General features: G+C 45.9%; 1 protein-coding gene across 2 annotated transcripts in view; it reads left to right on the top strand.

The window, feature by feature from the left end:
• atg7 (ATG7 autophagy related 7 homolog) overlaps nucleotides 1-19,856 on the top strand; it is a 55,758-nt gene that overhangs the window by 18,233 nt on the left and 17,669 nt on the right. For both annotated transcript variants that reach the window (XM_080846547.1, XM_080846548.1), the window contains exons 16-18: nucleotides 763-838; nucleotides 7,432-7,512; nucleotides 11,350-11,472. In XM_080846547.1, the coding sequence (XP_080702673.1) occupies nucleotides 763-838; nucleotides 7,432-7,512; nucleotides 11,350-11,472 (280 nt within the window). The remainder of the gene's footprint in view (nucleotides 1-762; nucleotides 839-7,431; nucleotides 7,513-11,349; nucleotides 11,473-19,856) is intronic.

Below are 19,856 nucleotides of genomic sequence, written 5' to 3'. Positions count from 1 at the left end.
GTAGACCCACTGCTGTGCCTGCGGTCTGTGTGTGTCTGATTTGTGTCTCGTATGATATGAGGGGCCAGTGAATTCCGCTGATGGAGGACAGAGCACTCAGGAAGGCTATGAAGAACGTTGTTAGAGAGAGGAGCCTATGCTGATGACTAGACTGCAAAACAACCCTTCACTTAGGTGGCTGTCCACCCGTTGAAGAAAAAAAGTGTTTGTATTATTGTTGTTGTTATTATTTTTAAGTGTGCTATTTGGCACAGTAGACTTCAACATGAGTGCTCCTCAAATTGAATGCAAAAAAGGTTGAAGAGGGTTTTTGTAACTTCTATATTAAAATTTGCCATTTATTTTTAATTGATGGCTCATTTATTCACGTATAGCCCACTGGAAGAAGCGCCACCCTTCTGTTTCAAAGCAGAAAGTTTCCAACAGCTGAGCTCTGACACTTGTGCCTCTGAAGCATAGTGGCAGCCTGAAGGTGAAGGGATGGCATGGTGTCCTGTTTGGGATGAGTGCCACTCCCCTGACACTGAGCAATGCTGACATCTTCTATTTCTGTTTTAGAACATTTGGTTCTTTTGTCTCTTTGTCCATCCCTCCCCTTTTCTCTCTTCAATGTTTGAACCCTTTCAGTCTGATATCCCTCTCTTTCGCTCTCTCTCTCTCTCTCTCTCTCTCGCTCTCTCTCTCTCTCTCTCTCTCTCTCTCTCAAGCTATCCTTCTGTTTTTCCTTGCCTGACTGCCCTTCTCTCCTTCTCCCTGTGGCAGGGGCTATGCAGTGGCCAGCAGCAGTGATGACCGCATGAATGAGCCCCCCACGTCCCTGGGTCTGGTCCCCCATCAGGTCAGTCATCCTCCACCTCTCTCTCACCCACACCACGTCTCTGCTCTCACTGCCTGCACTTCCCGCGCTCTCAACTCTGAGAGGCTGAGGGGATGCACTCCAGACCTCTCTGCTGTCAGTGCTCAGGGTAGGATGATAAGGAGCCTGTCAAGACCACTTCTACCGCTCCATCAGCAGCCATAGTTTTCAGGAGGTTTATGCAGCCCCTTCCAAAGGGACCTTGCACAAGTCTCCCAGTAGTTAGAATCGGGAGCTCACCACAACCAATGCGGAAAATAGTTGGTTCACACTGCATTTCATAACTTCTCTACCACACACACACACACACACACACACACACACACACACACACACACACACACACACACACACAAGCATACACAAGCATACTCACACACAAGCATACCTACACACAAGCATACCCACACACATGCATACAGACTCACATGCATACACACACACACAAAAACACACACAAACATGCATAATTCAGGCCAATTAGCATTGGAAGCTGCAATCATGGCGATTGTGACTTGAAATGGCTGCATATCCGGAAGCCTTGAAGAATTTAGAGCATTCTGTCTCTTTCATTCACTTATGCTCTCCTCCCCCTCCTACCCTCTCTCTCGCTCTGTCTATCTGCATCTTTGTTTGGCTTAATAGCCTCCTCACGCATATTTTTGAGGGAAGGCAGCGCACGCCTGCCTGCCGCGCTTAAAGAGCCGGAACGGATCAGCATCAGGCTGAGGATGCGTGTGGATCTGTGTGTGTGTGTGCGCATGTTTGTGTTTTTGTGTGTCTGTGTTTAGAGATGTGTGAGGAAGAGCCTGAGCTTGTGTGTGTTTGTGTGTGCACATGTTTGTGTATTTGTGTGTGCGTGTTTAGAGATATGTGAGGAAGAGCCTGAGCTTGAGTGTGTGTTAGATGGATGGAAATAGCTTCCCTGAGGAGATTTCACAGAGGCTCAATCTCTGTGTCACCTCCTTGCCCTTGGAGGACCCCCCATTTTCTGCTTTAATCCTCCTATTTCTATTATATTAATGCCTCCTGCCACTTTTCCACTCACACATACACACCCTCGCAGGCACATACACACAAATACACATGCACACACATACACCTCACATATTCACTATACACTGACTCCCCTCTTAACCTTCAGGCTCTCTCTTTACTCCACACCTTCCTGTGGATGTTGAGGGAGGCAAGGGAGAGAAAGCAGGTATTTGAGCTCCTCATGGAAGAGCAGGGCAGACTGGAGGAAAAGTCATCTGGATAATCCATCGTGAATGGGCTTCCTTGCAAAGCTCCCTACTGTGAGGCTGGTTGTTCTGCTTTGTTGTTCGTCTTGGCTTTATCGTCAGGAAACAAGAGAGTGTTTTTCTTTCCTATTATGATCCCCTGGAGCCAGCACAAAGAGGGCAAGGGGGATATGATGATATTGATGGAGAGAGGGGAAACGAGCAACACAAAGGGCTCCTCAGGTTATCCAGGGGGGGAGAGTCGGCACCACTTACCTCCTTTCTTCAGAGCGGATATGCATATCACCTCTCCCGGTTGTCACTGGCAGAGGAGCTAAGGATGTGTCTGCAAGTTGGATAAATCAATGCATATAAACAAATGCACCCAGTTTATCAGAAGTGTGGCAGTGTAGATAAGACATCTGTCTGTAAATGAGTCTGTGTGCTGATGTATACAAAAAGGAGTATAACTCAGAGGCTTTCTGGATGATTCATTCTTACCCCTTTTCCACCAAGGGCTGGTTGAGGGCTGGTTCAGAGCCAGTACCTTATTTCCAAGCAGTATTACGTGTTTTGACAGCCTCTTGGCCAGGAGAACATTAAGGGGTGGGAGCAGGATTATTGTGACCAACATGACTGGCTAAAATTTTGAAACCACCATTTTTATTAAACCAGAGCTGTTCAAGCAAACTACTTATGTCCCACATCAATGTTTACAAATTTAGCATTATGGACATAAGGTAATGTTACAAATGTAACATCGATTGAACCAGCACTAGCTCCTGCACAGAACTAGCACCTAGTTTGTGTCGGTGAAAAGGGGGTATCTGAGTTCTTGTGGCATCAATCATATTCTAAGCAGAGCACAGTCTGCTATATAACACATTTCACTTCGATATAATGCCCTGTGGTGAATGTGTGATGAATCAGCAACCCAATCACATCACATTATGTGTATTCAAAACCCATGAGGGCTACATTTGACGAGGATCCACAAAGTTTTTTTCACGTTCCATATACCAAACTGCATTGTCATTTGAACTGATTTGTTGTTACACACCTTGATATAATTGTCTGTGGAGCATCACAGCAGGCTTCAGATGGCGTTGGCCCTAGCATCTGCCCACGACTTGACTCGACTTGCCAGCTGAAACGCAGCAGAACGAGAGTGGCACAACAAACGACCTTCCCAGCCTACGGCTATGGTGCTGAGGGGACACAGAGAGCGGAACACAGCGGGAAGGCTGGGCTTCATTAGCCGCAGAACAGCACTGAACATGTCACAGCACCGTGGTTGGGCCTTTTAACCGCCACCACACTGCCAGCCCAATAATGCTGAGCGCTGGCTAGGCTTAATTGTGGCGCGTGAGCCTCCACACTTAACCCGATTAATTAGAGAGAGGCATTAGTCGGCGCTGTAGTGCTGTCACCCACGTGTGAGAGGGGCATTCAGGCTGGAGATGGGAAATATGATGGGGGTGAGCCTGTGGGGACTTAGACAGCAGCCCTCCTTCATCTTGCTGCAGATTAGCATCGCATTCCACTGAGCTGTCTCTTCTGGCTCCTGTTTTTATGCTGCCATCTTAGCTCAGTGTGAATTTGTGTCCGAGTGTGTGAGAATGTGTGTGTGTGTGTGTGTGTGTGTGTGTGTGTGTGTGAATGTCTTTGACAAGATGGCTCAGTAGGAGATGATTTAGCCTTCATCCATGAGGTTGGGTGTGGGGTGATGTTTAGTTGTGAAGCCACACTGCCCCCTGGTGTTTGTAAAGGACAACATGCCCGTCTTAAACATGTCCCATTCCCCTTGCCTTCAGCTTCAGCTCTGCTCCTCTCCCCAGCATAGATCCCAACATGGTGGATATCAGGGAGTCATGTGATCACAGAGAACTGTCATTGTAACAGAAATTGTCTGAAGTAGTGGACATTACTTTAATTCTGCTCAAACATGTCATGAGGCCATTTTATTTCAGTTGCCATGCCATTCCAGTTGGATAAATATCCAGTCTTATATACGGTTCTTCAGGATAACTAATAACTGTGATGCAGTTCAGAATAGTGTATGATCATTATATTTATTACTAAATAAATTGTATTGATTTGATGTAAAAAATTGGAGGGTTAAAGCAGAAAATGGTCAATTCCTATCCTTTGGAGGATCACCCAAGAGATTGTGCCTCTGCAAAAGGCTATTTCCATCCATCTAACACACACACACATACACGCACACGCACACGCACACGCACACGCACACACACGCTCGCATGCATACACATGTACAAATTCAGGCTCTTGCACGCACATCCATAAATACACACACATTCTAAATCAGAGAAGTACAGGGCTCAACATAAACTTTAGAAAGTGGTTGCAAAGCTTGGCACCCGGGCATGAGCAAATCCAACTAAATAGTTGCCGTCATTAATGTCCTTTATTCTGAGTTGTGAGTGTGCGTTTGTGTGTGTGTGTAGTACAATAGTGATTAAACCAATTAGTCTTTGAATACCAGTTTGAATTTATTTCATTGTAAGATCAAAGAAGAACTTAAAAGCTCATCATAATTGGGGTGAAGCCATTTTAAAATTAAGTATTTTATTAATGCAAACATGTGAGGCAGCTTTTACGTGACATAAACTATTATTAAATCATTAAAGGTCAGCAATTCTTATGGCAAATTTGCACATACTATTTCACTATGCATTGCAATGGCTAATTGATTCTAAAGGTTAGTTCAGGGGTTCAGTGGCCCGTGTCATAGGCGGTTGCCACAGGGGTGACCGCTATAGGGTAGCGTCACCCCTATACTCTGCTGCTGAGCTATAGGGTAGTATCACCCCTCTACTCTGCTGAGCTATAGGGTACTGTCACCCCTCTACTCTGCTGAGCTATAGGGTAGTGTCACCCCTTTACTCTGCTTAATAGGGTAGTGTCACCCCTCTACTCTGCTGAGCTATAGGGTAGTGTCACCCCTCTACTCTGCTTTATAGGGTAGTGTCACCCCTCTACTCTGCTTTATATGGTAGTGTCACACCTCTACTCTGCTTTATAGGGTAGTGTCACCCCTCTACTCTGCTTTATAGGGTAGTGTCACCCCTTTACTCTGCTTAATAGGGTACTGTCACCCCTCTACTCTGCTGAGCTATAGGGTAGTGTCACCCCTTTACTCTGCTTAATAGGGTACTGTCACCCCTCTACTCTGCTGAGCTATAGGGTAGTGTCACCCCTCTACTCTGCTGAGCTATAGGGTAGTGTCACCCCTCTACTCTGCTTTATAGGGTAGTGTCACCCCTCTACTCTGCTTTATAGGGTAGTGTCACCCCTCTACTCTGCTTTATATGGTAGTGTCACCCCTCTACTCTGCTTTATAGCGTAGTGTCACCCCTCTACTCTGCTTTATAGGGTAGTGTCACCCCTCTACTCTGCTTTATAGGGTAGTGTCACCCCTCTACTCTGCTTTATATGGTAGTGTCACCCCTCTACTCTGCTTTATATGGTAGTGTCACCCCTCTACTCTGCTTTATATGGTAGTGTCACCCCTCTACTCTGCTTTATAGGGTAGTGTCACCCCTATTATCTGCCTCTGAGCTATAGGGTAGTGTCACCCCTGTACTCTGCTGATCTATAGTGTAGTGTAACCCCTATTCTCTGCGGAGCTATAGGGTAGTGTCACCCCTCTTCTCTGCCTCTGAGCTATAGGGTAGTGTCACCCCTCTACTCTGCTTTATAGGGTAGTGTCACCCCTATTCTCTGCCTCTGAGCTATAGGGTAGTGTCACCCCTCTACTATGCTGAGCTATAGGGTAGTGTCACCCCTCTACTCTGCTGAGCTATAGGGTAGTGTCACCCCTCTACTATGCTGAGCTATAGGGTAGTGTCACCCCTCTACTCTGCTTTATAGGGTAGTGTCACCCCTATTCTCTGCCTCTAAGCTATAGGGTAGTGTACCCCTCTACTCTGCTTTATAGGGTAGTGTCACCCCTATTCTCTGCCTCTAAGCTATAGGGTAGTGTCACCCCTATTCTCTGCCTCTAAGCTATAGGGTAGTGTCACCCCTATTCTCTGCTGAGCTGTAGCCAAATAATAACAGTCAGTTGTTATGTGTAGCCTCTCTGCTGCCCGCTACTCCTTCTGAAGGAATTCTGAAGGGTTCACTATTGTTAGTCTGTTAGCAAAGTGGCAGGATGCCTAACCAAATCTATGATGTTTTGTGCAGTGAGTTGGTCGCGAGAGGTATTTGTTATGCTCGTAAGCAAGTAGGCAACTGTCACACACACATACACGTCGAGATTAGATAACTCCATGTGGCCAGCGAGGTTCTGCCACATCAACAATGAGGTATACAGAGGTATGTCATATAAGCCTCTGTCCCCAGTTATCTAACAGATAAGTCAACACAGAGCCGTGGCTTTGATGTATGTTACAGCCTAAGATGATAGCTACCTTCTGTCAGGCTAAAGTTACCTGCTGTTTGTGACTGACTGAAGATATGACATGATTCTTCAATATACTGCCATAAACAACACACATGCAGCACGCACGCACACACACACTCAGCACACATCAGTTTTGACAAGTTGGGAATCTGAATCAAACAGTGGTGTTCGATTTTACAATTCTAATATTAGGTGCAAACTGCAGTTCACTGGGTCTTGGGCGATGTTCAGATATTTCTGAAAAATACATTTTATTTTATTTATGAATAACACAAAAATACAGTCAAAGTGAGGTTACTACAGGGGGGCAAGTTATGTTGCCACTTATCTCCATTTGGTTGCCAGGTCAACCGGGCAACTGTTAATGTCACGCTATATATATATATAGAGAGAGACATGCACAAACACAAGTATATTACATATTTTATCTTCGCCTGGAGCTTTGCTTTTAATTTGCCTTTCAATTAAGATAAAGCTGCTTGAGTGAGCGGAGGGAGGTGTGTTGGCTGGCTAGGCTTCTAGAAGCCGTTCAGAGGTACTGCTCCTGAGAGGCCACAGCACCACAGCCTAATTGATGACAGCAGAGGATTTGATTCGCCTGCTGTGCCTGCGTCATGGGAAGAGGCTGATGGGTGTTTTTTTTTTGAGAGAGAGATAGAGAGAATGGACTTGGTACTTTTTATATATCTCTGTAGAGAGAAATAATGTGTATGGTAACCGAAAACAGTAGTATAGAGTTGTTATGTGTGCGAGAAAGCATCTCAATTACTAATCCACTCTTTCAGGGTGTAGAATTTTAAATCTAGATTGGTCTGTTGCCCTCTCCCTCACACCAGGGGGTGCTGTGGTCAAGCATTTCCTCCTACAGGCAAAAAATATGTCACCATAAACAAGACTTTTTCTGTGTTCTATTTCAACTGCAGATCCGAGGATTTCTGGCCAGATTTGACAACGTCCTTCCTGCAAGCTTGGCCTTTGACAAGTGCACCGCCTGCTCACAACTAGTAAGTCCTGCCCTGCATAACATGCTCCACTGAAACTCACAATGATTGAAACACAAACACAGAGCCTTGAAATAGGCAGTATCATAGCACACTGTCTCACTTCTGTTCTGCCCAACCTCATAATGAGTGTGATTGCTTACGTATTGCACACTGTCTATCTTGTCATACTTGAGCTCAGTAGTCAATCCGCTGTCCCAGTAGTAGTGCCCAAGCAAACATATTTCACTTTGGACTTCTCTCTTACATTCATATCCCCTTCAGACTGTGCAGAAAATTCCCCCGTGGAATACCATGGATTTTCTGAGTGGTGAATGAATGTGGAGATGAGTGCATGGCGTTTTGACGGGAAGGGGAAATTACAGAGTGTGTTGGGGTAAATCAGAGGCCATATGGTCCCAATCAGGCCACAGTTGGTTGTTGATGTCACTGTCGTATGTGAGCAATTAAACGGCGGGCAGAAGTGTTTTTTCCCTGGGGACCTGATGCTGTCGAAGGGCTTGAGTTCCATAAATCACAGAGGGAAGCCACTCAATCCCTTCAGCATGTGTGGATGAGGTCTCTCTCTCCTTGGCTCTCTTCCCCTCTCATTTTTCTCATTCTGTCATTCTTGCCCTCATGCACTCTTAATTTCTCTCTCTCTTTCTCTCTCTCTCTCTCTGTCTCTCTCTCTCTCTCTCTCTTTCTATTCTCCTCAGCCATAAGGACAATAGCCATCATAGCAGGCCATGTTGTGTTGTGTTCGTGGCGCCCTGTTTTGATCGGTTGTTGAGGGTTTGAGGGTGCCAGGCAGGCTGGGCAGGCCAGGGGCATTAAACGAGGAGTGAACTCACAGCTCAGTTGACCTCGATGACTGTGTGTGTACCTTCCTTATAGTCACTCTCCATCTACTTCCTCTCTTTCTTATTCCCTGTCGCATTCTCTCGCCCACTGAGCCTCCCTCTCTCCCTTCCATGCACAGCCTAAAAATCAAACATGACTTAAACTCAGTTAGAACTCTCACTCTCTCTCTGTCTTTTGCTCTCTCCCTCTCTTTCTCCCTCTCTCTCTCTCTCACACTTGTTCTTGTTCTCTCTCTCTGTGGTGAATGCTTCTTTTGTAGTCGTCAAAGGATCATAAAAGCCTTAGATGTGGCACCTTTATGTGCGAATGCTGACTAGTGAGGTGAGCACACCTCTGACCTCAGGCTGCCTCACAACCCTGGCCTCTGCACCCTGCAGACACACACACACACACAGGCACAAACACACACACACGGGCACAAACACACACACACACACACACACACACACACACACACACACACACACACACTTAAACACACACACGCAGTGGCACAAACACATACACACACACAGGGGCTCACACACACACAAACACCTTGCACACACACACACACACAGGGGCACAAACGCACACACTAAAACACACACACACCCTGTACACACACACACACAAAGGGGCACAAACACACGCTCAAACACACACACACACACACACACACACAGGGGCACAAACGCTTTCAACCCATTTTCACAGCTTCATGCTAAAGGGCCATGGAGAACACAACAGTGGACCGTGTCTCCTGCCCATGTTCTCTGGGCAGCCATGTGTAAGAAGGACAAGAAGTAGCTGACATAATGAGAGTTTTGTGCGTAAAACTATAACCTCGTTCACCTGATTCAGCAAGCTCTGACCATGACGCACAAAGCTGAAGCTGGAGTCTGAACTGCAGATAGGTTGAATTGGTTTGGGAGTATTTTAGCAAAATAGTAAGAGTTCCTCTTATGATGTCAGGTGGTGCTGGCTCTGTTGTGAGAGACCATTTTGCTGGGTGTGATTTTCTGGTTCTCCTGTATGTGTCTCACATCCTTGGAGCGTATAGATCACTGAAATACGGCCCCACTCTCAGCTGTGTGTGACTGGGAAACCATGGAAACAAAACAATTTGCCTCTCAGCAGAAAGAGAGCCTGTAAATTTCAGCTTGTTTCTGGTTCTATCTCTCTCTCTCTCCCTTTCAGTCTTTCTCTCCTATCCCCTCTATGCCTCACCTCCCACCCTAGTCACCCCACTCCCATCCCCCCCAAATGAAAAACGGCTGAAACAACATCTCTTGAAAATAAACACGGCTGTGAATGTTGTTGCAGATCTCTTTTAAAAAAAAAAAAAAATGATAATGCTTTTCTGTGGAGCTGACCTGCACCCGACGCACATGGGAGGTAGTCGTAGTCCTGGATATTCAGTATCTGGAGCACTTGAAGCGCTGCCAGTTTGACAGCTCCAGCCTAGTTTCCAGCTCGTCCAGTGGCCTATTTGAAGCCTCCAGCAGCCCTGTGCCTGGCTGGTGTGGGCTGACATGAGCCTGGGTCTCTGGTCCTCGGCGGTTGGCTTAGAAAGGCTAATGACTGCTCTCTAGACAAGACGGCTTCAAAGGGCCATTTTGAATGCTCATTTTTTTTTTTTTTTCTCCCTTTTATATGTATATATGTGTGTGTGTGTGTGTGTGTGGACCCAGAACCTCCTCCAGTTTTCCTGTCTCTATTTCTCGCTGTCTTTTTCACGAAACAGTTATGGAAGGGAAGTTATAAGAGGCTAAAGGCGTACCACATCTAACTGTGTGTGAGCCATACTGTATGCAAACCAGATGTTCTTTCTGCCCCCCCCCCCCCCCCTCGCCCTCCCCTGCTCCTTCTCCTTCTCCTTCTCCCCCTCTGTGTCACAGTTGCCATGGTTTAATAGGGCTGCATCAATCAAAAAGCACAGACTTCGGAAGGGGGGATCCACTTCTGGAAACATAATGAAATCTTGTAGAAGTTGCTTTTACTCCAGTTGCTATGTTACGATCCAGAGGGAGTTAGTGTGTCACAAGTGCAGCGTTTGCGCAGGCTCCAAATATCCCGCCAATGTTGACACCATCACATGTGATACGCAGGGCCCAACAAACAAGAAACAAATATCAGAAAGTCTCAAACAATGTTTGCTCTCTTTTTTCCTCTCTCTCTTCTCTCCCCTCTCCCTCTCTCCCCCCTCTCTCTCTCCCTCCTCTCTCTTTCTCTCTCTCTCTATTTCACTCTCTCTCTCTTATACCTCTCTCTCTGTCTTTCTCTCTATCTCTGTCTGCTGTCTGGGACACTAAAAGCAGACGCCACTTTGCTCAGCGGTATTCATCCTGCATTGTGGCTGGAGGTGGAGTGGGGTCTTTATCTCCTGTAGAGAATAGAGTGATAATGGGCCTTCTAGGTGGAGTCATGTTGGGGGGAGAGTGTGGAAGTCTGTGAGGGGGGGGGTCTGATTGAGATGGGGCACACTGTGGCTCCACCAGGACATGCAGTGGTGCCAGATGTCTGCAGCACCTCACGATGGCTTTTGTGGAGAGTGAAAAGTGATCCACCTTCACCCTCCCCCCTTCCACACACAGACACACACACACACACACACACACACTCCATTACCACTCACACCCAAACGCTACGATAAGACACTGACCTAAGCTAATGCCATTGGTGAAAATGGCATGTTTCATATACCAAAAAGCTGTGTTTCTCTCTGATAATAATGATCATTTGTTATGGATACGATGGCATGACTCATTGACATAGTTTACAATTCACAGTTCAGAGACAAAGTTGTAAAACAAGAGCAATGTCAGCCTTTTCTATTTGTTTGTGTCACAAGTACATTCTAAGATGCAATTATAAACATTTATTATATCAGCTTAGCAGCTCTAGATAGCAGCTAGCTGTGAGGGACTCGCCGATCAAAATTGTAGTGAAATATCTTCTGTTATGCAACTGCTTCTGACTCAGTGCGTGTCGGTATCTGCCTCTACTGATCTGCAGGTCCTTGAAAGCTATGAGCGAGAGGGCTTCCCGTTCCTGTCCAAGGTCTTCAACTCCTCCCACTCCTTCCTGGAAGATCTGACCGGCCTGACGCTGCTGCACCAGGAAACGCAGGCAGCTGAGGTGGGAGCCTCTCTTCCCTCATTTCCCTCTCATTCTTTTCCTCCTTCCAACCACTCTGTCCATCCATTTATTTCCAATCGCTTCCCTGCTCTCAATTGGATATCTCTACCTCTCATCACTATCCATCACTTCCTGTTTTCTTCCCTCATAGCTTTTCATCTCTGACCTCCTTTCTTTCTCACCTCCATCACTTTTCTGACCTTAACCTCTTTCTCATATCTTCTCCCTAAATATACAACACCTCTGCAGACCTCTAGAGACACCCTCTAGAGATACCTTAGCAGGGCTACTTTGTGGTTCAACTGGTACCAAGGCCATAGGATTGAATCACAGGAACACACATGCTAATAGCAATGTGTACCTTACGTGTGCTTTTACTCATTTTTGATGTTAAATACATGTGAATGTCTAGAAACACATCTGCAAAGAATCTTGACAGTACTGGCATTAAATTGCTCTATGCATGATTGACAAGACTATACCAACCAATCTAATAGAGAACACTGTTGCTCAAAGTTACAGCCCAGACCTCTAAAGCTCAAAGAAATGGAAAACCTTGAATACTAAATCATGAAATGTGACTTATTCATGAAAACCTTTCACATCCCAGCATTTCAATTCATATTGACTGTGTTGACGTCATGTTTAAAATGAAGCAGGAAATTAAATCTAGCAATTCAGTTTGGAAGTGCTGCGACAGGATGATTCCTTTCCAGGTCTTAATCCAATTCTTGCATAGTACATTTAGTTGTGTTTTATGAAAAAAAAGCAAAGATGTAAGATAACTTAGGGCCATGTGAAGTATCCGGTTAATGTTTACTTAATCATGGCAACCTGTTTAGTAATATATCCCTATCAATGCCATGGCCACATGATGTATTTCTGTACTTGACTGTACCAGTGCATTTACAAGCAAGTAAATAACTTCTGATGCAGAAATCAGCTGCACCGGTAGACTGTTGGATGTCGTAAAACAGACAGGATTTTTTTTCCTGTGCGTGGGCAGGCTCTCCAGATTGGAGTGTTTGTTTAGAGATGAGTGAGTGATGATTCAGGCCTGTTAACACCAGGATCCTGAATCAGGGAAAGGGCCCCTCGGTCTGGAGCCGTTTTCCTTTCTCCAAACATGACCTCGGCCGAGCAAAGAAGAAACAGCAGAACTGAAATATTTCATCTCCGCGAGTGGTCAGGTTCTGAGGTGTTTTGAGCATGGAGATTAGTGGCAAGGAACTGTTTTCACGATCACTTTTTAAACAGGTCTTCATTCCCAGATGGATCTTTGAAAAACTATCTTTGTATAACGTACTTCAGTCCAGATCTGACTTAAAAAAAGGAATTATATTCTTCAGATTCCGGGCTGTTTAGTCAGGAAGCGTCCTCAGCAGGCACTGGGGAAAGGCCCTGTTTAGTACCATTACATAAGCCTGGTATCCCACACAGGGAGGCGAGCTGAGTATTTGAGACGAGAGAGTCTATTTCAGAGCAGGAAGCCAAAGCCCGCTCAGTCAGGAGCGGGAAAATCTGAAGCGCCTGCAAGTGGTTCCTCAGAGGGGGCTAAACCCACAGAAGATGAAAGAGGGGAGAATATTCAGCCCTCTCAGAAAGAGCTGTGAAGGACAAAAACTTCAGCAATTTGTGGAATGACACTTGTGTCCATTTCGCCACATTCACGCAGAGCCGTAAATCCAGCTGAACTCTCTCCCCATATGTGCATCTATATGTATGAGTTAGACGTTTCTTGGCAGGAACCCCCCCAACATTTGGTTTCTTTTGGAACATTTTGTGTTTTTTTGATGACGGCCAGAGAGTTGGTATATGGCCTCAGCAGTACTCTCCTCTGACAAATAAGGCCCTGGAGAGGTTTGTGAGACTGTGGGAAAGTCCCACGTCAGTGCTGCACTCGCCCCCTCAGTGGTGGAGCAGTTTAGGGGATCCTTCCAGATCTGTGCTGCCAGGCTCATTGTCCTCTGGCTGGTTCGAAACCCAGTACAACTAATGGGTACTTTTTTTCATTTCTGTGTGGGATTCTTTTTTTTCCAACCATACACACAATGGTCTGAACCATTTGAATGAGTATGCACGTAAACATAGTATTGAAGTAAACATAGGATTGAACTGTTTCTTTTTTTCAGTGGTTGTTTTTCTGCATTTAATAAGAGGCTCTATAGCTACATATTCAGCCCAAACATAATAGCATCATGACCACATATTTTCATTATAATTATGTGCAATTACATGTGTAATATTTTATTTTAGTTGGCTTTTATTTCATATTTGAGTCAGTGGTAACTTTTTTTTAAATTTGGATTCAGTAGTTCGCCCATACAAGTTTTTAGTTTCCTGCTTTCTTTAAGTGTGTTTTCAAATATAATATTTTTGTTTAAATCTAATATCTAGACAAGACAGCCACCAATAGTTGTTGCTGTTGTGCCTCATGTCTACAATGTAACTAAACAACTGTCTTCCACAGCATTCAATGATTTTATGTATCAAGCATATTGAAATGTAAAAAAAACAATGTACTTCATCGTCATGCAATAACATTTCTATGGATTAAAATTTAAGTTTTTTTAAATGTGTTCACCAAGGAGGCATGTAAAGTAAACAAAGATACACACATGTGTGCTAATAGTCGAAAAACTCTGCTTCTAAAATATCATGCACTGAATATGTCCCAAGCCGCAAGACATATGGCACAGTGCACTTACCAGGAGTGTAATATAGCGTTATGAAAGTCACTCTTAATATGTGTTTAAGCTTATTTCAGTCAAGCTGGAAATTGAAGAGCTAGTTTTATGTGGTGGAGAGAGGTTTTGGAATGCTTTTTTATAAATGCTGGCCATTATTTATATTGAGGTTCTCTGGCCTCAGTTAAACGGTTTGGGTTCTGCTCCATCTTCGCATTTAGTGTAGCTTCATAGTCAGTCACAGGCAGGGATCTTGGTAGACAGGGAAGGAGAGGTGGCCATAGCTAGTGCTCACTGATTCTTGTAACTAGGCTTCAACTCACTCTTGGTCTCGACGTTGGCATGAAGGACGCCTTTGTCTCCTCATAGTTCCCATGTGAGAGTTCACTTTTCCCATAGTCTTATACCTAAGCAGGTGGCTCCATTTCCTCTTAAGTTCACACAACAGATTCATAATTGTCTTCTCTGGTCCTGAAATAAACGTGTGTGTGTGTGTGTGTGATTGTACAGTATATCTCTGCTCTGGGGTCAGTCCAGAAAGGCTCTATTGTGCCTTTGTGTCGTTTCAGGCCATTACTCTAGGTACGTTTCAGAGAACCACCAGGAAATGGAAAGTGAATAGACTTTGTTTTCCCGTATCTGTGCCTATGCATTTTTCAGTCATCACACCTTCCACTGGAAATATAGAATAATTCATAATATAAATTCATGGGCATTATTAGGTACATAACTTGTTACTTCTAGTAATGATATTCTTTAACCAAACAAGTGGACAGTCAATATCCACAGAACAGATGTTATTGCACACTGAACATATAACACTTCCGCTGCTGCATACAGAAGATCCGTCAGCCTTCTTTCCTCTTGGCCCTATAAAGAACCTGCATTGAGTAAGTAAGGAGTTTAGATTTGCTGAAACCCTCTGTAGTTGTATTAACAGATGAATAGATGATATGTGTGTAGACACACATTGTCACTAGATGGGTCAGGAGCTCCCTGCCACTTGGTTGTGGTTGTCTCCTGGTGTTGGTGGGGAGAGTGGGATTGGAGGGGGGCTTTAAAGACTTGTGCCCTGGTGGGTCCTGCCCTGTGCCCAGCCTCAGGAAACACAGCACACACAGACTGGGAGGAAATGAGTGTCTGAACAGGATGCTTCGCCTACTTTGCTACTACACAGTACACCCGGGGGCACTCAACATATGTGTACACACACACACACACACAACCACACACACACACACACACACTTAATTAAAAAAGGAACATAACGTGGTTGAGTCGAAGGTGATGCTGGTGCTCTGCTTGTACAGGTATTGGATGCCCAGGTGCCCTCAGGCTGACTGTAGTCCAGACCTGCCTGCGGCACAGAGTCATCACAGGCGTTTGGCATTTTACACAGTTCTTTGGAAGGCTGGTGGATCAGGGGAAATGGGAAAGTTTCACAGCTTGTCAGGCCATGTCAGGTGCTCACACTCGATGTGACTCAGAGCTCCACACCTCCCACACTCCTCCCCTCTCCTTCCTGTCCACTACAGTTTTTTACGGAGGGTGTTGGTTTTTCCTCGCCAATTACCCTTGTGGGCAAAGTTTTCCAGCGCTGTGTATAAAGATTAGAGATGTCACCTCATGTAGCCGCTGTCACCACGACAGCGGAAGTTTTAGGGCTAGTGAGCCTTATTTACACCGTTCATATTTACATTTGCACATCAGGAGGAAGTTTGGGTAAACTGAATTTCCACACATGATCATCATGCTGCATCCTCCTGGATTCTGTTTGGAATACTGGTGTGGTTTGGTGTGTGTGTGGGTGGGTGTGTGTGTGTGTGTGTGTGTGTTTGTGTGTGTTTGTCTGTGTGTTTGTGAGGCCTCTTAGTTTCTCGCTTTCCAACTTCTATGTCTGCTCTGCTCTCTTTCTGTCTCCATCACTCTGTGCCTTCTCTCCACAGTGTGTGGTGTGTTTGTGTGTGTGTGTGTAGGCCTTCTCTGCCTGGTGTATGGTGTGTTTGTGCGTGTGTGTGTGTGTGTGTATGCCTTCTCTCCGTGGTGTATGGTGTGTTCGCGTGTGTGTGTGTGCCTTCTCTCCGTAGTGTGTGGTGTGTTTGTCAGGCAACAGTGGTGTTGGATTCAGCCAGGAACCAGGGGAATGGTGACTCACACCCTTCCTACGCTTCCAGCCTTCCTCTCCATTTCTAAACTTTCTCTGCCACCTCCTCTTGTCCCTTGCCATAATGCCTAGCGGGCGGGGTGAGTCGTGTGGCGCCACTTGCCATGATGCCATTTGCCAAACTTCTCTTCCCCACGTCACTTTGGACGCTTAACTCTCAGAACTTCCAGTTGGGCTTACTTGAATTATATATCCCAAATGAGCCACTTGCTATCAACCGTGTGGGTTCTATATTGGAGCTTTCTTTATAAAGACTCTTACGGAGTTGGCTTCACTTAGTTGGTTCCGCTTGCTGTACTTTTTGCGATGTCCTATTTTGTCGGCTCTTTTAGTTCTTAAGAATTATTACAATCCGCTTCACACAAAATGATGGTACTTTTTCCAAGGTTGCCATTTTTTGAGGGCAGCTTCATGGTCTGTCCTTGTATTGCCAGTTTCACCTTGTCCACCAATACAGGAAACTGTGTTCTTTTGACTAGAAACCTGTGAGGCAGTTCAAATTTGATTCCGTTGTTTGCATCTTTGGGTTGACGTTTCTCTTCCCACATGACTTGTCTTTCTCACCCACTACTGGAGACAGCCATCTTTCATAACCACCACGTCTCTTATCTCTCCGTCTCCTTGGTGTGACGCTGCAGCCGGACAGGGTCCGCTCGGTCACCTCCACTGACTCACTTCCCATCAGTGTCCCTTCTGTCACCCACACACCCACTGGTCCCGTAAGCACTGCTGTTATCACAGGCCAGATCCCCGCGCTCACCAGCTCGTGGAGACGTTTTAACACCCGAGAGACAAAAGGGTCTCTGTCCCCAGTGTCCTGCAGTCCCTCCCTCCCCAGCGTCCCCCAAAAGACTGCCCACCTACCCTACTTTGACAAAGGCTTCATTGTGTGTCAATGGTCAAAATGATACTTCTTCACATGTTGCATTATGCTGGCCTCCACAAAGCCATGAAGTTGAGGAGCCTCACTACAAACAGAGATCCATTCAGAGAGAGTTAGAAGAGGCTGTGTATTTTTAGACTGGTGTTTGAAGTGCACAGATTGACTGCTGCTGCACTGCTGTGTGTGTGTGTGTGTGTGTGTGTGTGTGTGTGTGTGTGTGTGTGTGTGTGTGTGTGTGTGTGTGTGTGTGTGTGTGTGTGTGTGTGTGTGTGTGTGTGTGTGTGTGTGTGTGTGTGTGTGTGTGTGTGTGAGATGACCCAGATCCCCTTGTGGGTAGTCCTCCACCCACCCCTATCATGTGATGTGCGTGCTCAGCTCCACACTAACTGCTCTGACTGTTGTTTTCCTGGAAATAATAATTTTCATGGACGTTCTATATTCAGTTCCTTAACTTTACAAGATTGTGTACCTTTGTATTAACCATAACAGTGTAATGTTTTGTGCATTGCATTATGCGGTTTGATGTGAGCTCATCCCATCTCTAATGTAATATGCTGAAATGGTGCCATCTCGAGATGAGGTTGTTGCGTGCCACCCTAGTACCCCCACAGATGAGCTGATTTACTACCTCTGTCTGGTGCTCACAGTGATTTATTCCTCTATTTACTTGTCATCGTCTAGGAGCCACAACCAAGTGCAGACACCTAGCTGACTTTTTTCCCCCTTCTCCTGGCAGGATTGTGTGCCAGGCACCTGTGGTTTAATGGGAGTGTGTATGTGTAGTTTTCAGTTTTGATGTTCTCATGAAGTGGAGCCGCCTCTCACCCAGCGGCTCATAAAGCGCTTCCTGGGTTAGTGTTGATTCTCCGAGGTTAGAAGAGGGGAAAGCCTCAGGCCCCCTTGTCTAAACCTGTGCCCTTGTTTTCAGAGTTCTGTTCACGAAAGCCTCATAACTAATGCAGGAGAATAAGATCAATGGACATGCACTGGTACTGGGGCTTGGGAGAGGTTGATAAGAAGGGGGCAGCTATCCTGTCAGTGGTTTGGTTTCTTGCCAGTCTGGTGTGGAATTGCTAGCAGGGGGCTCCATAATCCCCTGTCAAAGTCTCACTGGGGGCCAGGTTCCCGACCGCTCAGTGGGAGCTTTAGCCATGCGGTTAATCATCACCTCCAAGCAATTCGCCCGTAAGAGCTCAGAGAAGCGAAAAATTGCTCAAGTTGCTAAGGCGAGATATTGCTAATGTAGATTTTTTTGTATAAACAGGTCTGGGAACTTTACAATGCCTGTTTAGTGCCCAGTGACGACTATCAAGTGAAATAGATCCACTAGGAATAAATGCGCTGCCGACTGCATGCTCATATATATCTTGATGCAGTGTGCTGCGTCTGTTCTTTTTTTTAATTCCCTGTCCTTGGTAATTATTGGACCCACACCAGGAGTGCAACCTTTTAAGTTCTGTGCAACAGCATATTATCATGCATATCATTTAGTCTGTTTAGACACTGAGGAGAGAGGTGAGAGAGACTGGTAGACCTCAGGGTCCTGAGACAGGTGAGAGAGATAGGTTGACCTCAGGGTCCGGAGACAGGTGAGAGAGACAGGTAGACCTCAGGGTCCTGATACAGGTGAGAGAGACAGTTAGACCTCAAGGCCCTGAGACAGGTGAGAGAGACAGGTAGACCTCAGGGTCCTGAGACGGGTGAGAGAGACAGGTAGACCTCAGGGTCCTGATACAGGTGAGAGAGACAGGTAGACCTCAGGGCCCTGAGACAGGTGAGAGAGACATGTAGACCTCAGGGTCCTGAGACGGGTGAGAGAGACAGGTAGACCTCAGCGTCCTGAGACAGGTAGACCTCAGGGTCCTGAGACAGGTGAGAGACAGGTAGACCTCAGCGTCCTGAGAGCAGTTTGCACACAAAGAGGAAAAGATTATTAGATAATTAGGAACAGGTGTAGGTTGGTTTGCTAACATTTAACCAGGAGTCTTAACTTTAGGCTGTGATATTGCTCTACTACTCAACCATGTAAGCAGTAGATCCCTGTATTGATTAAGATCATACTTCCGCTTCACGGTACACTGTTTTCCCCAAAATAAAGTTTGTTTGAATATTTTGTGATTGAAAACTGCCAGTAGCTTATATTTGTATACATTGATGACATTGTATGGAAGATAATAATCTCCCAGTGCCTACAGCTAGCCTCTGTTTGCATTTCTAACTGCGGCAGCTGCACCATATAGCTGTCTCATATTCTCACCCCTCTGTGATCACTGAAGGAAGTGACACACACACACACACACACACACACACACACACACACACACACACACACGCACACACGCACTCACCTCTGTCTCACCTTTCTCGGTGCCCACCCACTACCACTTCAAAGCTGCCACTGGCCAGCAGGGTCAGTCCCATGCTGTGTGCTCCAGTGGTATCCCACAAATCACCTCACGTCCATTCAAGCAGCTTGCCGTGGCCCCTTTTTATTTTAAAAACTTGTCTTACAAAACACAGACGCCAAAATAATACCACAGGCATGTCACCGAAAGCTGACCCTCATGCCCCCATCCCCCCTTCCCCCCTCCCCCTCTGGGCTCAGATTGCAGAGGTGGACGGGTGGCAGGCCCTGGGAGTCCTCGTTAGA

The sequence above is a fragment of the Sprattus sprattus genome (genome assembly GCF_963457725.1).
Source record: "Sprattus sprattus genome assembly, chromosome: 10".
Lineage (NCBI taxonomy): Eukaryota > Metazoa > Chordata > Actinopteri > Clupeiformes > Clupeidae > Sprattus > Sprattus sprattus.
This window is presented reverse-complemented; position numbering and strand designations above follow the sequence as displayed.